Below are 24,423 nucleotides of genomic sequence, written 5' to 3'. Positions count from 1 at the left end.
AGAGAAAGAAAAAAACAGATCTCCTAATACTTGCCCTTTGTCCCGCTTAAAAGACCTTTAGGAACAGAGAAACATCTAAGAGACATCTCTTTTTTACAAACATACTCTTTTCTCCAAAAAGCAGTATGCAATGCAACATGCTACCACTGGGAGGACATCTAATTCTACAGGAACTCACTTCCCCTCTTAGTAAAGCATTTTTTGTGGTGATTCCCCTCACCACACAGTGTCCTAGTTTTTCATTTGTGTGTCTGAGCAGTTTTCACCTCCTCTTAAAATACTCATATTAATTAACTTCTAGGTTGAAAACTATGTAGCTGCAGTTCATCTTCATCAAGATAGTTACTAAAAATTCCATAAATTACAGATAAAAATACTGTAGGAATGCAGAATAGCAAGTTCAGACTTCTGCAGACGCCGCTGTTGTTCTAAATGATGTGCTACTGTGACAATATATGTAAAGTATACATACCGATAGAGCATAGGTTTACTCTGTAATACATGCGGATGCACATGCTGTTCAAAAAGACTGTACACAAGGACGGGCAAGGAAGTGAAACAAATATTGTACAAAGTCAGGTATACACTGTCATAGAGCGTCTGAAAACGGAAACAAAACATATTTTGAGTCTTGTAAAGAAAATGTAGCTTATATTTATTAAAATTAGCACACTAATAGCAGCAAAAATCATTAATCATGTGAATTTACTAGTTAGGAAAAAAGCTATATACACATAACCACCTAGTAACATCAAGCTATCAAATACAGAAAATGAAGCTGTAAGTGTAAAATCTGTGCTGCTCCTGTGTAGTTCTTTCCCATTTTTTTAGTTATTTACCCTGAGTGTTCCATACACATTTACCAAGATGTAAGGCATCCAATACTTACTTGTTGTGAAAACAAACAGAAGAACTGATATAAAAATTGTGGTGTAATAAAGCACACATTCTGAAAAAAAAACAAGTTAAGGAAATAGTTAATCCTCAGTACACGCCTCACAAACCCGAAAGCAAAAAAACTCTTAGAAGTTGGCAAAAATGTTCATGGAGAGCATAAGGCATTTCAGAATTTTATTAATACTTGGCAAAGTGAAGCAATATGCTTTGTTTGAAAACATATTTTGTACGTCCTTTGGGACAATGAGCATGAAAAATATAAACTTAATTATACGTGCTTGATGAACACATCTCATTATGGGAGTACAAGTAGTATTAAAGGAGGAGAAATCCACCATTTTCCCCTGAGTTTCTTTTTAAAAGTTTCTTTGCAAAATAGTTTAGACATTTCATCCAAGAAAGTCTTTTCCCTGCTCATGTGAACCTTTTGCATGGCAGTAGCCAAAATAGAAACCAAAACCAGAAAGCAAAACTTAACACCATGCTGTTATCTTTAAAGGAAAGCAAACAATACAACATAAAAAGTGGCTTGGTGGCCAATGCTAGAATCTCAGATAAATTTCAAGTAACATAGTGAATTTTGGCTTCTTATCAAAACTGATGATCAGGTTTAAAAAAAAAAAAAAGGAAAGGAAGAAAAAAAGAAAAAAGAAAAAGAAAAAAAAGAAAGAAGGAAAAAGGAGGATGGAAGAAAAAAAGAAAAAAAGAAAGAAAAACAGAAAAAATGTTATTAGCATTTCAAACGTGCCAGCCGAGGACTGAGCTCCCAGGCCCATCTCCCCTCTCCTCCCTCTTGCATTTTGCTTGAGCTCGCCCTGCTGCTCCATGCCCACAGCTCCCCCAGAGGTACTGCAGATAATGTGGTCCCTGGTGCTTCCTTTCCTTCTAGTGCTTCACCTCAGGACTTCTTAAATCAAGGCTGGGGCTTAAGTTTTCTTAAGGTGAGCTTGCTGGCAAAGAGTATGCTCTATCCCCATATAGCTTCGTTGGCCCTTCCCTCTCCCAGCTACTTCCTGTGCTCCTTGTTCCTTTTAAGAAAGACGAACGGATTTTGTTTGTATTAAATCAAAAAAGGTTATACTTTTACATCTTGCTAAAGACTTTCAAGCTAGTAATACTGCTTTCAGAGCGCAAACAAGTCTGTCTCTCAGCCTAGGCAAACTTATTGTGGTATTTAAAACCTATTTCTAGGTGGAAGTATTGAACAATTTCACAGTTAAACTACTGCATTTGGCTGTAAAATATATTAAAAAAGCCCAGAAAACATGTTTGAACAGAGATATTTAACCTGTTCCAAACAAAACTGTTAGATCTGAAATAAATTTCTTTCTGGGAAAAGGTTACACATTTTTCTGTGAACTTCACTGGCACTCTTTGAAGACTTACCTTATAAAAAAAGTACTGTACAAGGGTTGCTATTCTAATATAGTAAAAATGCCCATGAACAAAAAGCAACTTGGAGAGGAATTTAAACCGTGCTATTGCATAGTCACTGTTTCTAACAGCTTGTCTTCCTTCCTTGCCCATGATTCCTGTAATATTAGAGAAACAAAACAGAAAACAGGTTAAACATTATAAAAATTAAAGTTTCAAAAACCCAACAACATGTGTCTGAAACGACAGTCCTCTTTTCCTGCACTTCAGCATTATAAAGACTTAAGTAACTTCCAGTTCCAAAAGAAGGCATTATTCCTGACAGTTATAGCGAAAGGAAACATTTGATTCTGATTCAATTAAAGAAAAACTAATTTTTAAAAATACTATTTCTGTAAGGTATGCTTAAGAAGAGATCTATGGGAAGACACAGAAATAATAACACTCATACAAAACCGAAATTCCCAAACCAAGCAAATCATTATCAATCTATCATCAATTATCAATTTATTGAGTATGTTTTACTTCAGAGATGGTTTTCTTTCCGGGAATAATATATGACGTATACTCAACAGCAGAATAAATAAATGCTGCTCTTATAGTAGCAGTTTACTTAATCTGATGGGCTGACAATGCTTGTTGAAGCTGAACAAAAGCTCATTTCTAAAAACGATTAAGATTAGGATAAGCATACACAGAGAACACAAAATGCTCTTTTACAGGAGAAAAGTGGCTCAGGATTCCTGAAAACCAGAAACTTAAAAGTGATGTTTGCTTTTGTAAAAAATATAGTAGGATTCAGTTAGTTGACCAAATAGCATGTAGAATAAAGAATAAAGCTATTGGCCTGTAACCTTTTCAAGCAGGCTATACCCATGGTCTTAAAAATCATGGCCACACGATTCACATGCTAAACATTAAACACACCTTTTTAATCACACAGGGTGACAGAATTAATATCCTGATGTACCACTACGTTAAGCAAGAACCTTAATCATTTGCTATTGTAACAAACACCATCCAATAAAGTCAGTAAAAAGCAAAACGCTATGTGATGGGTACCAGTTCACTTATGTGTATGTTTTGTTTTGCCCTCAGTTATATAACACAGCAGAAAAAAACATAAGGTCCTGGCCTTATATAAACAGAGAAACATAAACAGAGAAAACTACCAAGCTTAGCTGCAAATCAATAATGGTCTCTCAAGAGATATAATGAAAGGCTTCTTCTCAAAGACAAACACAAATGGCATTTCTACAACCATACAGATGTGGTGCAAACAGTGGCAGTTTAGCACAAAGAAAGGTTTAAATGTCAAGTTTACACAGAAACTTAGAACCTGACAACGTCTGAAGTTAGAGATATCCACTTGCAACAGCTGAAGCAGCTTACTTCTGAGATGCTAGTTACCGAGAATCTTTGCTGTTCTTAAGGCACCATTAAGCAGGACCTCTGCCTATTGGTAGACTACACAATAAACCTCAAGACTTCTGAAAGCAAACAGCCTTAAATTTTAAATTTCACTAAATATCTGCTACAACAGATGACTCAGATTAACACCCTGTCATTCACAGGTTCAAAAACGTTAGTTTATCTGTTTATAAACACTATTAATGATCTAATCCTGTACTAAAATTTGCATCTTATTTGCCTTTATCTCTTCTGACAAAAGTAAATTACCTATGCCAACATGTGCTTCTTGTATCATGCTCACATCATTAGCACCATCACCGATCGCTAATGTTATAGGTTTCTCTGGAGATGTTTTTAACAGTCGCACTACCTAGAAAAAAAACAAAAGGGCAGAAATTTCCTCGGATTAGGCAGTCTGCTTACAAACCATGCCACTAATTCACAAGTATCTTAGTTACCTACCTGTAAATGTAATCACTATGTTTATGAATGTGCAGGCTTGGGTAAAAAACATCTTTGGCATATCACATATACATATTCATTGCTCCTTTAGAAAAGCTGCTTGCTTTGGAGCACAAGTCTTATTTAAATATTATGCCTGCCTTGATCTTATTTTGCTGTTATTATTTAGATGTTCTTTTACAACTCTTAATTTGGTGCTTTATCATATAAAACAGCCAAGTAAAAGTTGGAAGTAAAAATTTACTTAGGGATTAATCCAGATTTAATGCCCTTTACTAGACATGCCCAGATTCTTCACATTTTCAATTAATTGAACTAATCAGCCTAAAAGAAGAATCTGAAAAAATAGTTTATTAGCTCGAAGATCCACACATGCTGTTTGTCTCTTTTAAAATCAACTTCATTATCACCCATCAGTATTCTCAGCTGGAAAAGTCAAAGAAAATATTACAGAAAGAGGAAAATAATTGTTTACATACAAGGCTGTAAAATCCTCAAAAGAAGAGCAGTGATATTCATCTCTTTGCAGAAAGGAAACAGATCTGACATGATAGGTGTTTAAAAAGGTTTCCAAGCCATAAAATATACAAAAATAAGTAGTGAGACTGCTAGCCATATACTAGCAAGTATTAAAATTGAAGGAAAAGATGCAGGAAATATTAAGCTGAGTCCCAGGTCAACCTTGGAATAAACCTCACAAAAAGGGCGCCTACAGCAGAAAGTCAAATGCAAGGCCAGACTTCCCCACTCCCCCTTCCCATGTTGTACTGGCATTTGTCTCAGGGATTTATATACTCCAGCATTTAAAATCAGAAAGTCACTGCCATCAAAATTAGGTTTTACTGTACTTCATGACAAAACACAGGAAATAATGGAGATTATCTGCTGGATAGGATAAGAATTAAGGAAAGCACTATTGGTTGCTCTCTGCCAAATCTGGCACATTATAAATCAAATTAAATGACAAAATAAGGACACAACATAGACAAATAAGTACACCTGAAAGAGACAGGACGGCAAAAATTTCAGCTCAAAGAGTGTACATAATATGGGCACATCCAACAAATTGTCTCATAGAAGTTACAAACAACTTCCTTTTAACATTTTATTGAAGCTAATATTATACCAAGTTTTATACACAGCTGAACAGTTTTATAATGAAGTGATTCTAAAGACTGGGTTCAAAGTCTGGCTAAATGTTGCAAGCAGGAAGAGTGACCTCAAAACAGGTCGCTTATCCTACAGTAAAAGAGGCTGCCCTCTTTTGCACATCTAGTACCTCACATCAGGGTTTCCTAGTGCTTTAAGGTAAAAACATGTCTTTTTCCTTTTTTTTTTTTTTGACAAGATGTAATAATATAATGCCCAGTGTCCTTTCAGAGGTTTAGTATTACTGGAAATACAGGCAAAAAGCCTTTAAAGCATACAGATAAGCTAAAAGTGTAATAAACTTAAAAATCCTCCAATAGAGGTATACAATTGAATATTAGTCAAAAAAAAAAAAAAAGGAAGCATAAAATGAAGAGAGAAAAATTCAAAAGGAAAGAATAAATACTATAGCTCTTCAGAACCTAGCTTTCTAGAGTAAAAAAAATAAATCACTGAATATGAATTTGAATTTTATCTGACCTGTATTTGAGCAAAATTAAGTACACGTGAAAGAAAAATGGTCTTAGAAGAGATCGTTAAGGCAAACCTCCCCTGGAGACGAAGCCTCAGCTTCCCTTCCCTCCTTCTTCCTCCTCAAACTTGGGTATTTTTTAAATCTTTAGAGGAGCACATTTTTTCCCTACAGCTTCATGAATTTTCAATTTAGCTTTTTTGTTTTGAGGAGTGATGGAAAAGGCAATACAAAAGCATGCAGGTGATCAGGATAGCTACTGCCTTACAGAACACTCAAGAGGCTGATTAAAGATTAGCCATTTTCTTGCATGGTAGCAGCGTTTTGACTCCTCCATATGCTTGCAAATTTTCACAAGCACATGTAACAAATTCTGAGCAAACTGCTCCGGATCAACTGAATTTAACAAGGATGCAAAAGTCACACAAAAGGTCGGGCAAACAAAGCAGTTCCAGAAGTCCCTGCCTCCTTGAAGCATGATAAAAATACAAGACAGTCCAGATTATATTCTCACCTTTGCTTTCTGAAGGGGTGCCATGCGACAGCACAACACTGCAGAACAGCTTTTGCAAACTTCCATGAACAGTTTTTCATGTTCCCTGAGTGCAAGAGAGAGGCTGGTCCCATCTACAACCAGTCCATGCTGGATAACATGGTCTTCCTTTATTCTATTCAGGGACAAAAAAAGTTGGCTTTGTATCGGTGTGACGGGAAAATTTAAATTCTGTTATGAACTACGCAGTTGCCCATCAATTAACAAAGAAGTTCGCCTGTTAGACAGACTGCTTCTTCAAGTCTGTTATTGCATTAATAAATAAATCTTTTAAAAGGTAACTTCATGTGTTTGGCACATACATCAAAGAGATTGTCATAAAATTTGAAAATAAAAGAAAACCCAACTAAGATCATCACTGAGGTAATGACAGTTCATGTATTTTACCTCTTGGCTAGCTGCCTCAGTTGTTCTGCGCATGTGCTGTCTGACTTGTGTTGTACAAGCTCAAGGATGTTCATGGTTCTGTGGAAGTGTCCACATGATAAACTCACACTAACAGCTGTTTCGTGCTTATCTCCAGTGAGTACCCACACTTTGATACCAGCCAACCTGAGTGCTTCTATAGTTTCTTGGACTTTCTCCTGCAGTCTAGAAACAAGAAAAATCTTAAATAAGCAAACACTTAACAAAAAAAGAGCTCACACTGTAACTCCATGTTACTCTTGTAACCCCATTGTCATGACGATTTAAAACCGCATTTCCAATGTTACATGTATTTTCAGAGAAACATAGCCTGGCAGACAACATTCTGTCACCAGCAATAAAACAAAGGCCTTGATGAAAAAAACCCTGAACTTCAATCCTGCTAAGTGATCAAAAACTTGTTATAAGCATATCTTAATTTAAATTAGGCACCATTGCTGCATCTGAGAAGCTTTAAAACAGTCCACAGTAATTACTATCTACTGTGATGCATGAAAAGCTTTTAAGTGTTCCATCTGTACACTCCAGTGTACAATCCACCCTCTGACTTACAGAATACACACCATGCAAGGAGAATGCTTTGTAAAGTAGCTATATATAGAAGTTTTCCCTAGGAATGAGCAATTACCCTAAATATTTACTGCCGTTACTCTGTTTCACATACATTAAATCTCCCCTGACAAAGCATAGTGTATGTCATCATTATTAAGCCAAACTCAGTTGGTACAACACGAGTTTTGAATGCTCCTCAATCCAAAGAGTGGTAAGCATACTGAACATGAACAGCACACAACTTCTGCTCGTGGCAGGAGAGTTTTTCATGGCATACATCATATTTCAGTTACAAATCCTAAACTTGCTATTTTTTGAGGGTGGTTAGCAGAAACAAGCATACTTGTCTTCTACTCCTGTAGCTCCGAGTAATTCCAGATCCCTTTCTATGAAGTTGAACACATCTGCTAATCTTTCTTCCCGTTGCTGTAAGGCAGTCCTGGCCTCATGAAGGCGTTTGCCAATTTCTTGATAATCCTCAGGCGTGAATCTTCTGTACGCTACGCACAAAGTTCTTAGTCCTTTCTGTGAGAAAATAAAAGATTACGTTCAGAATAGACAAGATTCTGATCCAACAAGAATGTGTCACCTACGGTTTTTTCACTTCAAGTCACAGAATTTGTACCAGAATAATTGTCCTCCCATTGGGTGGGCAACCATACAAACTTACCAAAGCAAACTCATCCACATGTATCCTTGTTTTGTCTATTTCTCCACTCTTACTACGAGGAAGAATGGAAGATTCTGCTCCCTTTGTGAATAAAAGCTTTTCCCCTAAAAAGTAAAACAGAAGAGAAATTAATAATACATACTATTGAAGAAGTTCTCAACTGCAGCTTGTGCAACTTCTGATCACTTACCTGAGGGACTCTCTACAATGACGCTCATTCGTCTGCGATTTGGATCGAACTCCAAAACATGGAGCAATTTATACCTGTATTTTGTGTTTTAATAAAAGAAGGAAGGGAAAGAAAACATTTTTAGAAATAAATTTCTAGAGACAATGACTTATAAATGCACTCTTACTGCACAGAACTTTCCCCAAAGTATCATTTTTATATAGAAACTCTAAAAGTAATGCTACCACTGTTATCAGTGTTTGTGCAATTGATTGCTTTTCAACCCTTTATATATATTTAATTATATTCTATAAGAATAAAAGGTTCTTCCATCAATAGGAACAGTTTTCTGAATGCTATCTTTACATCTGAAGATCACAATCAGCTCTCACCTATTCCTTTATCCTTCTATCATTACCTTCCAGCGTAACTTTGAAAACTATATTTTGTTTCTAACACTTGTAACCAATCTACATAGTCAAAAAAGAATGTATGTTCCCCGATAACTGGACTATTTTTTGTTGTGTTACCACTAGTTTAGAAAATTAATTTTAGACATTTAAGTTTAAAGTACTGCCAACTACCTTACACAGATCATATGGATAAAAGGTGTTATGACATACCACAGATATATAGTTATCAATAGCATTTCTGCTCATTTTGAGAAAGCTTAAAATATGTAATTAGATCATTCATACATGAGACTGATTCTGGGAACTTCTAGAGCTGAAAGCACAAAATTTTAAGACTTGAATAATGATCCAGTTTTCCAATTTTACTACAGTCTCAACCTTTGAGGAATGGGCAAAGATCCAAACCGTTACAATACACACCTACAGAGCGTAACTCAGAGAAAATTCTCACATCTCCCTTTCCATTGGTAAAGAATAAGATGCAAGTTGTCTTGAAAACATCGAGGGAAAAGCATTAAAAAGAGCGTGGTGTGGAAAGGCAAGGTTTTCTTATGAACAGAGAGGACAAAGAGGAGAACATTATATTAATCTTCACTACTGATCTATTCTTCAAAAGAAACAAGGAATAAAAACTAATACCTTTCTGGTTTTCCGAGACTTTTTACTTCCATACTGTCCCCACTAGTTCCAGTAAATACTACTCCAACTCTGAAAGGAAAAGAAAATATACATTTAATCATCACTTTAAACAAAATGGCTATTGATTGTTGGGAAGAGGAGAGATGGCACGGAAAAAAAGAGAGACTTTAATATCCCATTACTGCTATTTCCAGAGAAAACCAAGAATGCTCACTGTCGACAGTATTTTAATAGGAACATACTCTCAACTACAGTTTCTCAAGGATTTCCATAAATATTTTAAGTCATCACTTTATAATATGCCTAGGCTTTTGTGTATTTTATTTTTGTATGTTTTCATAGTAAACTGACAGTGCCAGGCCATTGGCTGTAAAGCCTTTCTGAGCAATTTTTCAGGTTGCTTTTACCATCAATTGCCCACCCTAGTATGCAATTTCCACATCAGACAGTTTTGGCAGTACAACTCACCGGCTTGCAGCTTCAACTAAAGCTTTCTCATCTGGTGAAGAAGCATAATACTCCAATGGGGCTGCTATTCCATTGGCATGCCAGGGACCATCAGCACCATCTGTTTGATCTGCATTGATCTGCACTGTATGACAAAGACAAACTGCTTTCAAGAAGAGTTCTTCCTCTTTCATCTATAAGAAAGAGAAAACTTCATTTGTAACATTTACATATTAACCCTGTTTTGAACATTTTAATAAAAAATATTGTTTGACTTAAAAACCTGACAAGTATTCCATGTTAAATAATCACATTTCAACATGTTCAATAAATATTATTTGTTCAGTAACACATAATAGCTTCAACCTACGCAGAAATTCTGATTTTTTTTTTTTTTCCCAATGCTAACACGAGAAGAGTATTTCTCTGAAATAAAACACTTTCTATGTAGGATGCTTAGTGGAGGAAAAAAAGTCTTACCAAACTATGCCTATTTCCATCTGGAGAATCTTCTGAAAGCCCCTCTGGAGTTAGTTTACCATTGACCTCTTGGTACTTTATGCCATTAATGGAGCACTCCCGAAACTGCATCTCATTTTCAGTTAATGTACCAGTTTTGTCTGTAAACACATACTCTACCTTTTGTAAAATAAAACAAAAAACAGACTTGGAGTTGCATGTATTTGCTAGAAGAAAATGAAACAATCTCAACTCACACTCTTCACTGCACACATTTTTTTGGTCATGTAAAAATTTTAATTTCTGTCATCAAATATTTACACCTTATTTGTAAATTAATCAGAAATCAAAGCACAACCAGTAAAAAGTCTTCGGTAATGAATTCTAGTATTAGAACAGAAGTAAAAAATAGAAGGTAAACAAGAAGAAACTACGTATTTTTTTACTTTACCTGTCCCAGTTCCTCATTGAGGTCTGAAGTATTTACTTGTGCTCTCTGGTTTGTTTCTTCGTGATAGAGGTCAAGATCCCAGCCAATGAAAAAAGATCCAAGAAATTTCTGCATCTCAACAGTCACATAAAGTGAAATAGGTATGATAAAATTGTAAAGTACCAGAAAAGCAAGAAAATCTGAAATAAATCTCAGAATCTACAAGAGAAAAAGAGAAAATATAAAGATTACTGCAGTGATTAGGTGAAACATGGCTAGTTAGTTATGTTTCAATATGCATGAAAAATCACAAATTGATACAGCCGGAGGAGAACAAGTCCCATGTACACAGGAGAGAGACAACACACACCTGACAACGCAGGCGCTTCCAGGCTGTGCCAATAACGCACCTTCAGACTGATGCACAAAGATTGCCTTCAGCTATGACCGGATGTTTCAGTCCTCAGATTCATTAATTTTTGTCTTTTCTACTCAATCTGTCAGGAGGGCTGCCAATTAATATTCAATCCTGTGGTGACTGTGTTTTCAAATAGATCTCTTGAAAAAGTTGAGTCTGAAAAGACTAAAGCGTTCCCCGTTCCATCAAGCAGCCACAGGCCTTTTTAAGGAATAAATGGTAAATGCAAACAACTGATATTCGGTGTTGCCAGAGGAATCCATAAGTATTCTGCATTGATTTAGGACAGCAGAGCCGCAAGAGGGTTCCTGTCCACTGGCATTCCCCAGTGACGTGGGTGACCCAGACCACACGACAAGAGAGCGTGTGGATTTCTACGGCGCAGGCTTCCTTTGTGCCTCTTCAAATCATTGTGTTCGACATACATGCTTCAGGTAAACAGCTACATAATAGGACAGAAATTTCTCTTTATTAGGTATGACAATTTTAACAAACTCTGAAATGCAACACTACAGTCTCTTTGAAGTCTCTTTTCAATTTGGACAACAATCTCAATATCTAAATTGTACTTTGGGAAGACTCTTACCAACATTTGAATATTGAGCAAAGGAGACTACAGATGAGAAAAACTGGGACATCTCCTTCAACTCTGCCAGATACTGGTGTAGGAGATGTTTTGGACAAAGGGAGTATAGAAGTAGCCAACAGTTTGCAAAGCTAAATAATGTCTGTTCTTCCTAATTAGGGAGTGCTGCTATAATTACTTAATAAGTCAGTACCAGAAATAAGGTCTCTGACAAAAACTCAAGAAGTTCTGCGCCTTATGAGATCTTCCAAACTAAACCAAAAAAGATAAAGATTTAGCGCAGTAATTCATATAAGAGAAGATATACTGAGAAGTGGCAATTACTAAGGTTAGCATGTTTCTTCAAGCACTGTCTATTAAAAAACAACCTGCGCAACATGGGACAGATGAACATGGAAAGCACTCCAAGGAAGAACATCAGCAGACAGAGAAATGCAAAGCAGGTTGTGGAATAAAACAAGGGACAGAGACAAACAAAGACATGATAGAAGGAGAATGACACTGCAGAAACACAGATGGTTCTCTATGCTCCTGAAGACAAAGGTAAAGAAATGGAAAGATTGAGTGAATACTTATCCCAGTTCTATTCAGAACTGAGAAGGCTTCAAGGGCTGGTCTAACTTACATAGCAACTACTTCAAATTGAAGGGGAGCCAAGAATTTACTTGACTAAACACTTCAAACAGGTTGAAGTGCATTAAGTGGGTGCAGGTACTAAAAATAAAAGTCACTACACAATTTGAAAACTTTAAAATTCATTTAGTACTTTTCAACAGTGACACTTTCCAATAAGATTATTTTAGAATACATTAAAAAGTTTTTGATAACTTTAGTGATAACCTGAATTAATAGTTTTAAATAAAGCACAGCATTGAGACAAACTTATTTTCCTGTTAAATGACAAAGCCACTTTGCATTACAAGCTTCTGAGAAAGTTGCATGTTCTACTGAAATGCCAGTAAGATCTTAACTCTCCTTGAATCGAAGACATTCTCAAAACACTTCTTTTTCCATCCTGAACCACTATGTACTAACCGTAAATGTCACTCTACTTGTGAAGCAGAACAGAGCTCCCCTGACTTGAGATTTGGACAGTTCTGCACAAATGGCACCTAGTGAGCACATTCAATTCTCAACTTTCTGGGAGATGGGGAGGGTGTGGTAGAGTGCAGGTGTTTAATATCTGACACCACATCACATGGGAAACTGGATTTCCAGTTCTTATGTACTTTGAAAATCCCCTCTATTTCTTAGAATCAGCTCCAGCAGCTCCTGAACTGCTTTGGAAGAAGGCAGACTTGTACAGAAATCAAAAATTAAACAGAATGTAGAAAAAACACAGAATGATTAAAAAAAGACACTTCTCAGAACTGCAGACTTAAGGATCACTTCAAAGCTCCCCTCCAATCTCTACAGAAAAGTGAGAGGGCAAGCTGGAGCTTGAGCAAAATTACAGCCTTACAAAATTATCTGACCAATCTCAACATCACAGAACGCCCAAAATGCCTGAATTGTGAAATCACCGCAATGAAATGTGCACAAGAACAGCTATCCTCTTTTCATTTAAGGAATGACAAAAGACACGCAAAAGAACAATAACAAGAATATCAAACATCAAAAATCTGTCCTAACAAAACCCAACATTTTCAAAAAGCTTGTTCTTTTCATAGAGGAAGAAAAAGTCCAACTAGTAACAGGGATATTTCTACACAGGGTGAGGCTACATAGGACTAGCTCTCTCAAAAATACCGAGACAGCAGCACACTGATTTGCAAGTGGGTCATGTGGTAGTTACACCTATATCCAAGAATAGAGGCATAATAAATATCACATTCAGTATACAGTGGTTGAGGGTTTCTCAGATATGCAACTGGGTAGAGCTACATTACCTTACTGCTGTTTCTTTCATGTTCTGTTTTTCCATTATACCAAGGCTCATCCCATTTTTCTTCAGCTTGCCACGCATACTTTAAAATAGTGCTCAGAATAGCTTCAAAGAGGAGGATTATCAGATAAATAATCAAAAACGAATTCATGGACCTACAATGAGGCAAAAAAGAAACGTGACTTCAGTTTATTCTATTTAATCTGCTGGCACACTGTGGTTACATGATTTGATCAAAAACTTAACATGTATCCTGTGTTTGATATGAAGTTTCTATGTGACACATAAGCAACAGGCGTGAAAAGAAATCCTGTATCTAAGATATACTCTGCAATATGATGACTGCAGTAAGGTGCAAGAATACCCCAACAGCTGACTTGTGTCACATCTGTTGTCCAAGATTTTGGGGCCTGACTTAAACTTCTGTTCTTCCTTGAGCATCTAGCAAGGCTGTCAAGGCAGTAAAAATAACAACAGTGGAAATCCAAGGCTGCAACTTCTTCTTCAGTTAGAAGAGCACTATCATGTACATCTGATGATTTAACCCAGGCCATGCTACGCCAGGATATAGTCAAACTCGCCTCTATATTCTGCAACGCTAGCCAGATCATTTTTTTCCATCCCTTGCTGTGATGACTGACTTCTTCTTGTGCACTGTAAAATTCTGTTTGTATCTGGCTATCGAAGAATAATCAATCCCATGTTTGCAAAAGAAAGCCGGGAGGCTATCTCAGATTTTTGGTAACTGGAATACAGGCAACACATCAGAACTCCTTTTCCTTTCAACATAATTCACGAGGTTCAACATACAAATCTATAATATAATATAACAACACCTATCCCGTAACTACAAGTAAAGATTTTTTAAACTGAGCGTGTGACTTGTACGAGAAGCAAGATGCATTGCAAAACATAGTCTAAAGGATATAGCCTATCCAGATATGTGAAACAAAGCTGTTTTCCATTATATCAAATACTATGGCTTGGGACAAAGATTTGTAAGTGATTAACACCTCATTTCAACCTGTCTTCTTCAAAGGCATGGTGCAGTTTTACAGTAAAGGATGCAGAGAGCACCAGAGGCTGGGACTGTTGTGAAAACGATCTCTGAGCATTCAGTTCAAGCAGCATTTCACCTATCATTAAATAATCTCCACATCTCAAAAACAAACCTCCTGAACTAACTTTTTCTGCTGTAGTCCTATTTAAGCTTGGGTATTTCAACTTTGCATGCTACTGGAAGAATCAATAAAGGATGAAATATCAAGAAACTGATTATTATCTTTATAGCTTCTGACTGAAGGCAAAGCAATTTCGCTGTCTTCCCTGGCCTACAAACCAATGATGAGATCATCAGGGTTTTAAAGTTACCAAGGAAAGACTACGTTAAAACTCTACAAGTAAGAAAAGACATTAGAAAATAAACATACTTTTCTACTGCTGACCGTTTCTGAGATTTACTCTTGTAATTTAATGCCATCTTTGTCTCCATACCTGTATACACTGCAACACCTGGGAAGGAAGGAAGGGAGGGGAAAAAAAGAGTTATACTTTATTTTTTGCACACAGGCAATATGCAGAATTTTTAGGTTTTAGAGACAGGATAAAAATCAAGAGGTGATACTACTTCTGTGTTTATTTCAGTACAATGGTGACATGGTATTTTGGAAGTATTTACAACATTCCGCTATAGTAAAATAGTCCTACTGAAGTAATTTTAACACCTACTAAAATGCTGTTCATTCTTATGACTGTACTGCTCTTCAATATGTATTTTGTGGAAATCAGAATAGTAAATCTCAGGAGAAAGTCTTGAACAATTGGTAACAGTAACAACAGTCATTTATCCATTGAAGTTAAGTTATTCCTCTATCAAACCACTTCAAATATTTTCACAGAGCAGAGCTGGAACTTTATATGCTTAGAGATTATTCAGCATAGCATCATTGCTTTCATCTATAATCTTATCCCCTCAGGTAACAGTCAGCAAGATCACAATTTCTTCAGTGCAAGTAGAATTAAACCACAGTTCATCAACACGTTTTAAGAAAATAATACTCTTTAAATATGTAGATGTCTACAAACCAAATATTTCTTTAGTGTTTTTTAATCTTGCTCCACGAAGTAGGAGACTTTCAGGCCCGAGAGGTCTAAAAAGAAACAGACACAGCAGCGTTTAAGAACTGTTCTGTATGCTGTAGGACTAGTGAAATCCAGTTTCCTATGCAAAGTTGTCCTATACCCCCTGTGAATTAGCACCACAACAACTCCAACCCCATCTGCATTTAGGTCCGTCTTCAATCCTCCTACCCCTTTACCACACCTCACCCACACATCTCCACAGAGCTCTCCATTCCCTTTCCTGTCTTCCTTGGTCACTGCCAGACTCCCCCACCACTGGCCAATATTCCGTAATTAGTGATTTCGATACCAAGTGGCTGGTTCAGAGAGACCTGCAAGTTACTTGAGAAGCCAGCAGGTAAAAAAACCTGTCGAGCTCACAGTGCAACAGCAGCACTGGTTTTAGTTTGGCTGTTTTACTTATCTTAGTTCTACCTCTCTGTCAAACTGAGATGATCTAAAAAGTTCAAAAGCTGTTCATACAGAGAAACAAAGACAACAACTAGATGGACACACCACCACCAAAACAGTGCAAGTTCCGCTTCCTAACACAAGGGTAAAATTTCATAAATGTTTTTTCCTCGCATCTGTCACACCACAATAACACGTTCATTTCACTGGCTAAGTTAAATGTAAACAATGTTGTGAAAATAAAGGTCCAGTTAGAGTCCAGGTTGACATAAGGTTAGAGCCAGATGTTCTACCCCATCAGCTGTATCATCTTTAGAAAATGCCAGCAGGATTGGTTTGAATTAAAAAACAAAAGGTGGATTCACTATTTTTGCCAGTCTTTCAAATGAAAGCAGAAACTGAACAACTGTAGAAGCCAGGTTGACATACTGGGTATAAGCAAAAGAATTAAAGATCACACACTCAGTGCTACAGCATACAAGCCCTTGGGTTTGTCTTACTTTTCTATTAGCCATATCACAAGCAGTCCATGATCACTATTATATAAACAAAGCTCTTATATTTGAAGTTCCTTTGAAAGCATAACCTGGAGTTACTCAAAAAAACCCCCTCAAACCTACACCCCACCTCCCACAGAAAAATGTTTAACTTAAATGTTACTGCAAATGTGACAGTTACCATCACAAATACCGTGTGCACCAATTGTACACATGGATTACAGTAGGTTCTTTAAATTACACATACATATCTTAATATTTTAGGCTAGACTAACTGAGAAATGGAACTAAAAGGGACTAAATGCTCAAGTATTTAACCTTTTCTTACAGGAAATCTAATGTATATTTCTGGATTCAAGTGTTTTTTGCCGTTTGTAAAACCAGTCTGACAAGCAAAAAATACAAAACCTGAATCAGTGCAACACAGACTAGAGAAGTTTATCTTTGACAGTCAGAAGATAGAGCTCCACTGGTAGTCAGAACTCGCAATTGTTTTTCACTCTCCCTTTAAACTGGCTCTGTTATATGTTGTAAACTAAATTATTTTGATAGATTATCCCAAAGCTGAACCCATCAAGTTTGGCAGTAATGAATTCTGAAAACCTCTAAGTGAAGTAGCACATAAAGTGACTATAGAAAACAGCTTCAGTGGGTTTTTGGGAGGGTTAGGGGTGGGTTTTGGGGAGGTGGCTAAGGCATTGGACCTGGGGACAAGTGATCTGCCTTCTACAGTCCCATATTTCTTTGAAAACGAGAAATCACTGATTCACTCCGAACTCTATATGTTACTTGTATCGAAAACTGACACATTTCCAGCCTCATAGGAGGCTCTCTGAAAGACTTTCAGCTCTTCAGACTGAAAGCACACACAACATGGAAAACAATACTGCTCTAATATTTGATTCAGATAGAAATTTCATGAAAAATATGTAAAGGATAACATTTTGGACATAATGAGAGTGAAAGAATAATAACAGATATACCTGTTTCTGTGACACATTCATACATCATAACACAGAACTTAACATTTTGAGGAAGTCCACATGTAGGTCTGCACGTGGCTTCTCATCTTTATTTTGATATTTTCATATGTGTTTAGGTGTATGCTACTTGCTACAAATGCACAGGGAAAGGCTGTAAGCACATGGTTATGTACACATACCTTTATGTGCACACAATTATGTTTTGACTATAACAGATGGAAGCACTTATCTTTACAGTCAAGGTAGTACAGTAGATTGAAATATATACTAAAAGCTACAAATTTGTAGCAGAGGCTTTATTAAAACAGACTGTTAATCGGATCAATAAACATATTAAAAACCAAATAGCAATAAAGTTACCATCTGATTACCAGCGCCTAAAAACTACCCCCTTCAGAACAGCCAAGCTTTCCAGAACTGTCCTATTAAATCTGAAAAACTAGGCAGTAATGAACTTATTTTCACTAATTTTTTGTCATCTCCATTTGAAGTACGCAGTTACAACTAGTACTCTCAGTAAAAATACTCCTCCCTTTTGTGTATGCAGCAGTAACTCTGTTTTGTGATGGTCATGATTTTAACCACCTTCACCAATTCTAAACATTAATCTTATAAATTTTTACTTACCGTACGATTTCTTCTGTTTGTTGACTTATAGTTATTCTTCCAACAAATCTATGAAAGATGGCCATGTGTTAAAAATAGCTACATAAAGACTCAAAAATGTAAAAGACTTAAATCCTCAGAATTAACATAAGCTTACAATAATTTGCTACACTTGGGTTAATTCCATTTAAAAATATCTACTATATAGTACTGAAATCTCCTGGCAGAACCTTATACAACTCTTTCTCCAACCTGCTCAGACTCGCGGGCTATTTATTTTTTAAAATCTAGAAACAAGTCTACTGACTAGAACAAAAACGTACGTGTCACGATTAAAATACAAAAGCTAAATATTATCCTAAAATTTCCAATTTACTACTGAAATACTCAAATTTAACTTGTCACTTGCAACTTTCAGTAAGTACATACGTATAAACACTTATGCTAATTATTAAAACCTAAAATTTAAGCAGATGTCTGAAGCTACTTTAATCCCAGCAAGACCCGTAACATTCATAATACTAAACACTTCATTTTGATTTAATTTCAAAATATTTACTAATAAAGTGATACCTGTACAGATCTGCTTCTGGCTGCTGACATTCTATAACAGCTACAAGTTTGTCCAGGTTGGCAACAGACTGTAACACTGCTGTTTCTGGGACTGCAACATGTGTCTGTAAAACAACGTCCATTAAGTTAATGACACAGGACTACCGGGCACAGGGGCTATTCCAACAGGCTGAAACACAAATGGGATCACAAATTAACTGTGTTCCATTTCACAGCAGTAACCCAGACCTTAAGATTGGTCTCTCCATCCAAACTTGCGGTAGTAACATGGCATGAACCGTCGGCTCGATCAGATGACAGAAGCACCAGATCAACAGGAAAAGTCTCATCTTTGGCTACTCTGACAATGTCCCCCACCTAATGAATTGAACACAAAGGAGAAGTGTACAAATAAGAGTTTTAAAAGAAAATTCATTTTAACATTGCTACTGAATCATGATGAAACAGGCCACAATGATTAGTAGTGAAACAACAGCTTTAGCTATGCAATAGGAACACAATTTGCAATTAGTCCTTAGGCACATACCCGAATGTTTTTAGATCTGGTTTTTACAAGGCCACCACTTCGAACAACATAAACTGGAGCACTATTTACTTCATTGTCTGCTTTATGTCGTAGCCAGTCTTCATAACCCTGTGGAAAACACATACAAATTTACTTTTTAAGCAAGCAACCTATAAAGTGTAACAAATACCTTCTAAGCAAATGTGCTTCAAATTACTTGTTGCATACCGTGAATACAGTTACTAACTTTTTGAGTTTCTACTACAGCTGCTACTTAAGAACCTGGGAAATGTCTTAATTTTAACTCACTTTACACAAGTAAGAGCAAATAAAGTAGCAAAAGTGGCAAAGAAACTTTGCAGTTCTGTGTTCTGCTAAAACAGGCAGTGACATTTTCTGCAGATGATATGAACAAGCACTCATTTAATCTTTAATCTACATGGATTAATATACCACAAAGCTACTGGGAAGCCACTTGCAGTCTCTCCTATGGATTCTAGGTTTTTTGGTGGTGGTGGTTTGGTTTGTTTTTTGTTTAAGAGAAGTAACAGACTGAAATTACTTCCTCATGTCCTACTATATAGGACTTCTTATAGTTACTGCCATAGCCTATGCCTGAAATCTTACGATTGCTTAATTTTTTGTGACATGCTGTTTGCACATCAACTCCATATAGCAAGAGAATACAACTGACAGTTTTAGTTCTTTTTGAGTCCTAATACAACAGTTCACAGCGACTGAATTTTTAATGGGTAAATCAAGCAGTGTTGCTTTATCTGATATTCCGCACCTCTTCAAGTACCCTTTATCCCATGCACAAACATGCGCAAACATTCATGAGAGTGAATTCAGGTATATTATTCCCCTCCTATTTTGCTGAACTATTACTAGATTGCTTATTTAATTTAATAGCATGATTGTGAATAGCTTCCAAGTCTAGGCACTGTTTGTGAAGCCCCACGAGCAAACACAAGAACTGGATCAGTCTATGCAGAAAGTTCAACCGCCTCTTGCATCCTGGCAAGACTCCTACAACTGATTTGCAATAACAGAGACATTTCCAAAAATGCTTTTCTGTAGGTATAAAAAATGAGAAAGAGTAAAAACCCCTTCCTTGGAAGTTTGCAGACAGAAGGAGGTGGCCCTCTGAAGCAGCAGGCAAAATACCAACTCATCACAGAATGCTACAAACATTATCTATGGATGTCATAATACAAAAAGCACTAACGCAGAGGCAGTTTGGAGAATTCTGCAGTTCGCTGGAGTATGGAGGAAAGTTATATGATGGATTTAGCATGTTAAAAGTATAGTTTTGCAGGTCTACCTTCATGCACTTCCACTGTTACTAACACAAATGAGTAAGGACCGCACAACTGCACTGCCTAGGTTTAAAAAACAAAAGAAAACAAAAATAAAAGTGGAGGGAAGCTTTACATGCCAAGTGCTTAAAAATAAATAATTAATAAGTACGTAGTAATAGCAGCCACATAGAGAGATAGTGGGAAATCGGAATCCTAAAACCCCTAAGTAAGACTCCTTAAGGTCCTTCCTAATCCATATGAAAAAGCAAGTGTCAATACCTACAGCTCCTTGTTAAAGGTGACTGACAGAAGAAAACCGGATTTAACTATCATCCAGTAACCTTGGGGCATTTGTCTCATAAACATGAACGGCTGAGCAATATGGGCATTTGGCAAAGAACTGAAATTTATTTTCTTCAGAAAGTACAGATTTCAGCGCTTTCCCCATCCGACACCTATTGCCTATAACACAAGGGCAACACCTCACACCAAGGAATTTTTAAGAGCCAAATTACTGTGGTCGGTTTAAATTCCCCCAAAATTTACCTCCTGCAGTGTTTTTGAGAGAGTTCCTTATCCTCACTTGCAAATATTGCAAAAATGCTTTTAAAAGAATGCAATAGGAATACAGGAAATGTTGCTTAATTGCATGAACAGAAACTAAAGATTAAGAACAAAATTTAATTGAAGGATTTTAAGTCCTACTTAAAAAACTTCATCAATGTACTTGCGAAAATGACAGAATTGAAACAAGCCTGCATATGATATTACCAGCTTTTCCATTCTTGGTTTAGGTCTATATTTAAACAAAACCTGCAAAGCAGTTCTTTCTAATTTACCTGACAGTCATGAAAACATCTGTGTCCAATCAGCTTGTTTGCTAAATACCTAGGACCTTACTGAAATGGACTAAGTTCCATAAAGTTTCTTAGGGAATACTGTCATTTTGTTTATTTTGTGTTTTTCTACGTTTAGGTTTTATTTATATTTTATATTCTGATTTTGGACTCCTCTGAGGACTGTATACGCATTTTCACAGGCATAAGGGGGAAAGCGCTCTGGCTAACAAGACAGACCAAATGACACAGCATGAGTTGCACCATTTTGCAGTCTTGTATGTCCTTCTTCTGACCTAGGTGCAATTATACTTCTAAGAAGAAAAAGTTCTGTCTTCTTGCCTGAGAATAAAACAAGGCTGAGTTTTGAGGTTTGCCAGAGGTGCCACATTAACTGGCTTTCCAGAAGCAGGGGAGAGTTTTTCCACCCACTGCTAAGCTTCTCAAACCTGCACATGCTTAATGCTTCTATTTTTCCCCTTCACCTTTCCAGAGACTGCTAAACTATAGGTTCAACATTTAACTTGATGCAACTTCGTACAGAACCAGTGCCCCACAGCTTTCAAAAGGAGTTTCTTCCCCTAAAATCTGCTTTCTATTCCACTTCTGGTTTGAGAGAAAATGGGAGCTGGTTTTGAGACCATCCTGGGTATTTTCCCCTCTGTGTTCCAGCAGAAGATTTATCTTTCTTCCCTGCCCAAGGGCAGCCTGTTGGAAATAGAACACCAAATTGTCCTTCCAAGATAACAGCTTGTGAATGCTGTTTGCCTACTTTGCAGCAGGTAGGATAAACATGAGAGTCCATTAGATCAGTTCAGGTGGTTCCAGTAGTCCTTGCAGAGATACTGAGACAAGCAGAAAACCTGTCATGAATGATTTGAAACTTCTGGAAGGAATGCCAGAGTCTCGTCTCTTTGCAACTGATGGTAAGATACTTAAATTTCCCAACATGAGACTGGGCATCTGGAAACAAGGTGGTAACAGATTATTTTGCACTATTTTAGACTTATACGAGTCCAACTTCTTTCTAGGGGAAAAAAAAAAATCTAATATTTATAACTAAGTTGCACAACCTTTTTCAGTTCCCAGAGCTTTAAGGGATATTTTCCATTGCCTGCTTATGACTATAGCTCTTGAACATGGGATTTTTTGGGGGTAATGATAACAACTGCAATTAAATAGGATTAAGGCACTCTAAAATAAACAAATTGCATAGCAACAAGATGAAATTTTAGTTTAAATACTACTCCAGCATTAAGATCCTCTCTGCCTCCAAGACCATACTATCTGCTTGAAAGCTAGAGCTGTTTTTACTTATGCCCTATTTCACGGTGGCTTTGGGTCTCATTGGCACTGGAGGCAAATTGAAATTCCAGTTGTAGCTCCACAAGTCTCCTGCTTCCTTTCCAGTTGCTATGACTGCATCTCTTTCCCAGACAGCATTGTCAAACCCTTTGAAGGGAATAGTTCCCAAAAATTACCTCCCTGCAGAAGAGATTATCGTTTCTATCCACATCACCTCTTTATTTATGTGCTTGTTTCTTTCTCCTCTCGCTTTCACGGTTTAAAGAAAACAGATGATTTTTAATTTTATATATTTATTTATTTATTTATTTTAAACTTTCTCCTTCCAGGGGCTTTAGGTCCTAGTAAGACATGGTATGGTGCTTGAACAAGATTTCTATTAAACTCATACTTAGAAGATCTTTCTTATTTCAAGTGCTATAAATCACTCCAAAATGTTTTATGCAACCAAGGAAAAAGAAAACCAGAAGCTTTCTAAACGGGACCTTTTACCTGCTACGGGATTACAATTATTATAATACATATATTTTACACCATGAAACACAATCCTTGGGGCAAAATTTGCCTTTTAACTACTGACAAACATGGATTGCACCATTGGCTCACCTACCCAAGCTCCTTTCTCAGTGTGTCATGCAGGAGGATTGGTTTTAATATGCAGCGAGGTGTGCCAAAGGAATAAGTGAGGAGCTTTCAGAAAATGTCTTATAACAAGTGACATGTAACATTTAGACAAAAATGCTGTCTGACAGTCATTCACTGGCCATTTAAGGGGACTGCAGTGAGTCACTGAGCACTTGACAACTAACCAAAATGCTCAAGTTCAAGCGTCTAACAGGAAACGTTAAATACAAAATCCTTTCTAAAAGTGATGCCTTTTTTATTTACTTTTAGTATCTAAACATTATCTTAGTCAGAGTTTGTTAAGTAACTTTACCTTAGAAAGATTTCATGCTACAAGATTTTTCCCCTTTACCTGTTTTATGGCTGTCACAGTTATGACAAAGAATAATGGCAATCCACTGGTAATAGGACTGGTAGGGGTATCTATCATGAGCTAAAAGAGAAGAAAATACGAAAATTAGCCCAAATTTTATTTTTACAATTGTACTTTCCAAACAAACCGATGAACTCCTCATTATAACCTGTGAGTATTTTTACAACACTATCTGCAGTAGCTCTGGAGCAAAACTCAACTTCTGACACCTAAATAATACATGTGAGTAACAATGCAAACAAAGGTTCTAGGGCACAGAACAGACTTAATCACATTCATAATACATGTGCCAATTTTAAGAGTCCTTACTAAAGGGAAGATATGTTTTTATCCTACAATGATTAATGCAAAAGTAAATTCCAAAGGAAGGAAATCTACATTTCAGGAAGCTGTTTCAATACTCTATAGTTAACTGCTTAACAGCAACGTAGAGTATAACAACATCCACTTCAGAAGCGAAAATAAAGTTAAAAAAAGAAACTTCTAACTGTTCAGATATTAGAGAACACTCTTTTTCTATACTGCTCCTTTCTGGTTCCCCCAAGTTAACATGCAGTTGTTACAGTTTGTGCGGTCATTGCTGGCATGCCAAAGTGCAGTGTATACACTATAATTCTCTATGTGGAGGGAATGTTAGTGGTTCTCCTTTGCTGCAGGAAACAAACAACATGGTCAAGTGCAGTAAAGAAAATATACACAAGAACTATTCAAAACCACGAACACTGATTCGATCCACTTTACCTGAGATTTATGGCATTGCTTTGGGAATCATTAAAGAAGAAAAAAAAAAATCATACATGAAGTTTCCTCTGTTAAGAGCCGAGAAACTCATATGGAAAACAGATTATGCCACCTTACAACACATGCATGACCT

At 36.6% G+C, this 24,423-nt stretch overlaps 1 protein-coding gene across 4 annotated transcripts in view; it reads right to left on the bottom strand.

The window, feature by feature from the left end:
• Nucleotides 1-24,423, bottom strand: part of ATP11B (ATPase phospholipid transporting 11B (putative)) — a 68,522-nt gene that overhangs the window by 25,857 nt on the left and 18,242 nt on the right. For all 4 annotated transcript variants that reach the window (XR_010606507.1, XM_065639757.1, XM_065639758.1 and 1 more), the window contains exons 4-24: nt 23,529-23,609; nt 19,132-19,239; nt 18,834-18,962; nt 18,606-18,709; nt 18,054-18,101; nt 15,500-15,564; nt 14,845-14,926; nt 13,419-13,569; nt 10,547-10,744; nt 10,117-10,275; nt 9,658-9,830; nt 9,190-9,258; nt 8,159-8,232; nt 7,969-8,072; nt 7,642-7,823; nt 6,708-6,911; nt 6,282-6,435; nt 3,952-4,054; nt 2,284-2,429; nt 890-949; nt 473-600 (exon numbers count right to left, since the gene is read on the bottom strand). Coding sequence is in view for 3 of the 4 variants with exons in the window: in XM_065639757.1 (XP_065495829.1) it covers nt 473-600; nt 890-949; nt 2,284-2,429; nt 3,952-4,054; nt 6,282-6,435; nt 6,708-6,911; nt 7,642-7,823; nt 7,969-8,072; nt 8,159-8,232; nt 9,190-9,258; nt 9,658-9,830; nt 10,117-10,275; nt 10,547-10,744; nt 13,419-13,569; nt 14,845-14,926; nt 15,500-15,564; nt 18,054-18,101; nt 18,606-18,709; nt 18,834-18,962; nt 19,132-19,239; nt 23,529-23,609 (2,522 nt within the window). In the remaining variant the exon portion in view is untranslated. The remainder of the gene's footprint in view (nt 1-472; nt 601-889; nt 950-2,283; nt 2,430-3,951; nt 4,055-6,281; nt 6,436-6,707; nt 6,912-7,641; nt 7,824-7,968; nt 8,073-8,158; nt 8,233-9,189; nt 9,259-9,657; nt 9,831-10,116; nt 10,276-10,546; nt 10,745-13,418; nt 13,570-14,844; nt 14,927-15,499; nt 15,565-18,053; nt 18,102-18,605; nt 18,710-18,833; nt 18,963-19,131; nt 19,240-23,528; nt 23,610-24,423) is intronic.

The sequence above is a fragment of the Caloenas nicobarica genome, chromosome 8 (genome assembly GCF_036013445.1).
Source record: "Caloenas nicobarica isolate bCalNic1 chromosome 8, bCalNic1.hap1, whole genome shotgun sequence".
Taxonomy (NCBI): Eukaryota; Metazoa; Chordata; class Aves; order Columbiformes; family Columbidae; genus Caloenas; species Caloenas nicobarica.
The sequence above is the reverse complement of the archived record's forward strand: the minus strand, read 5'-3'. Positions and strand labels throughout refer to the sequence as shown.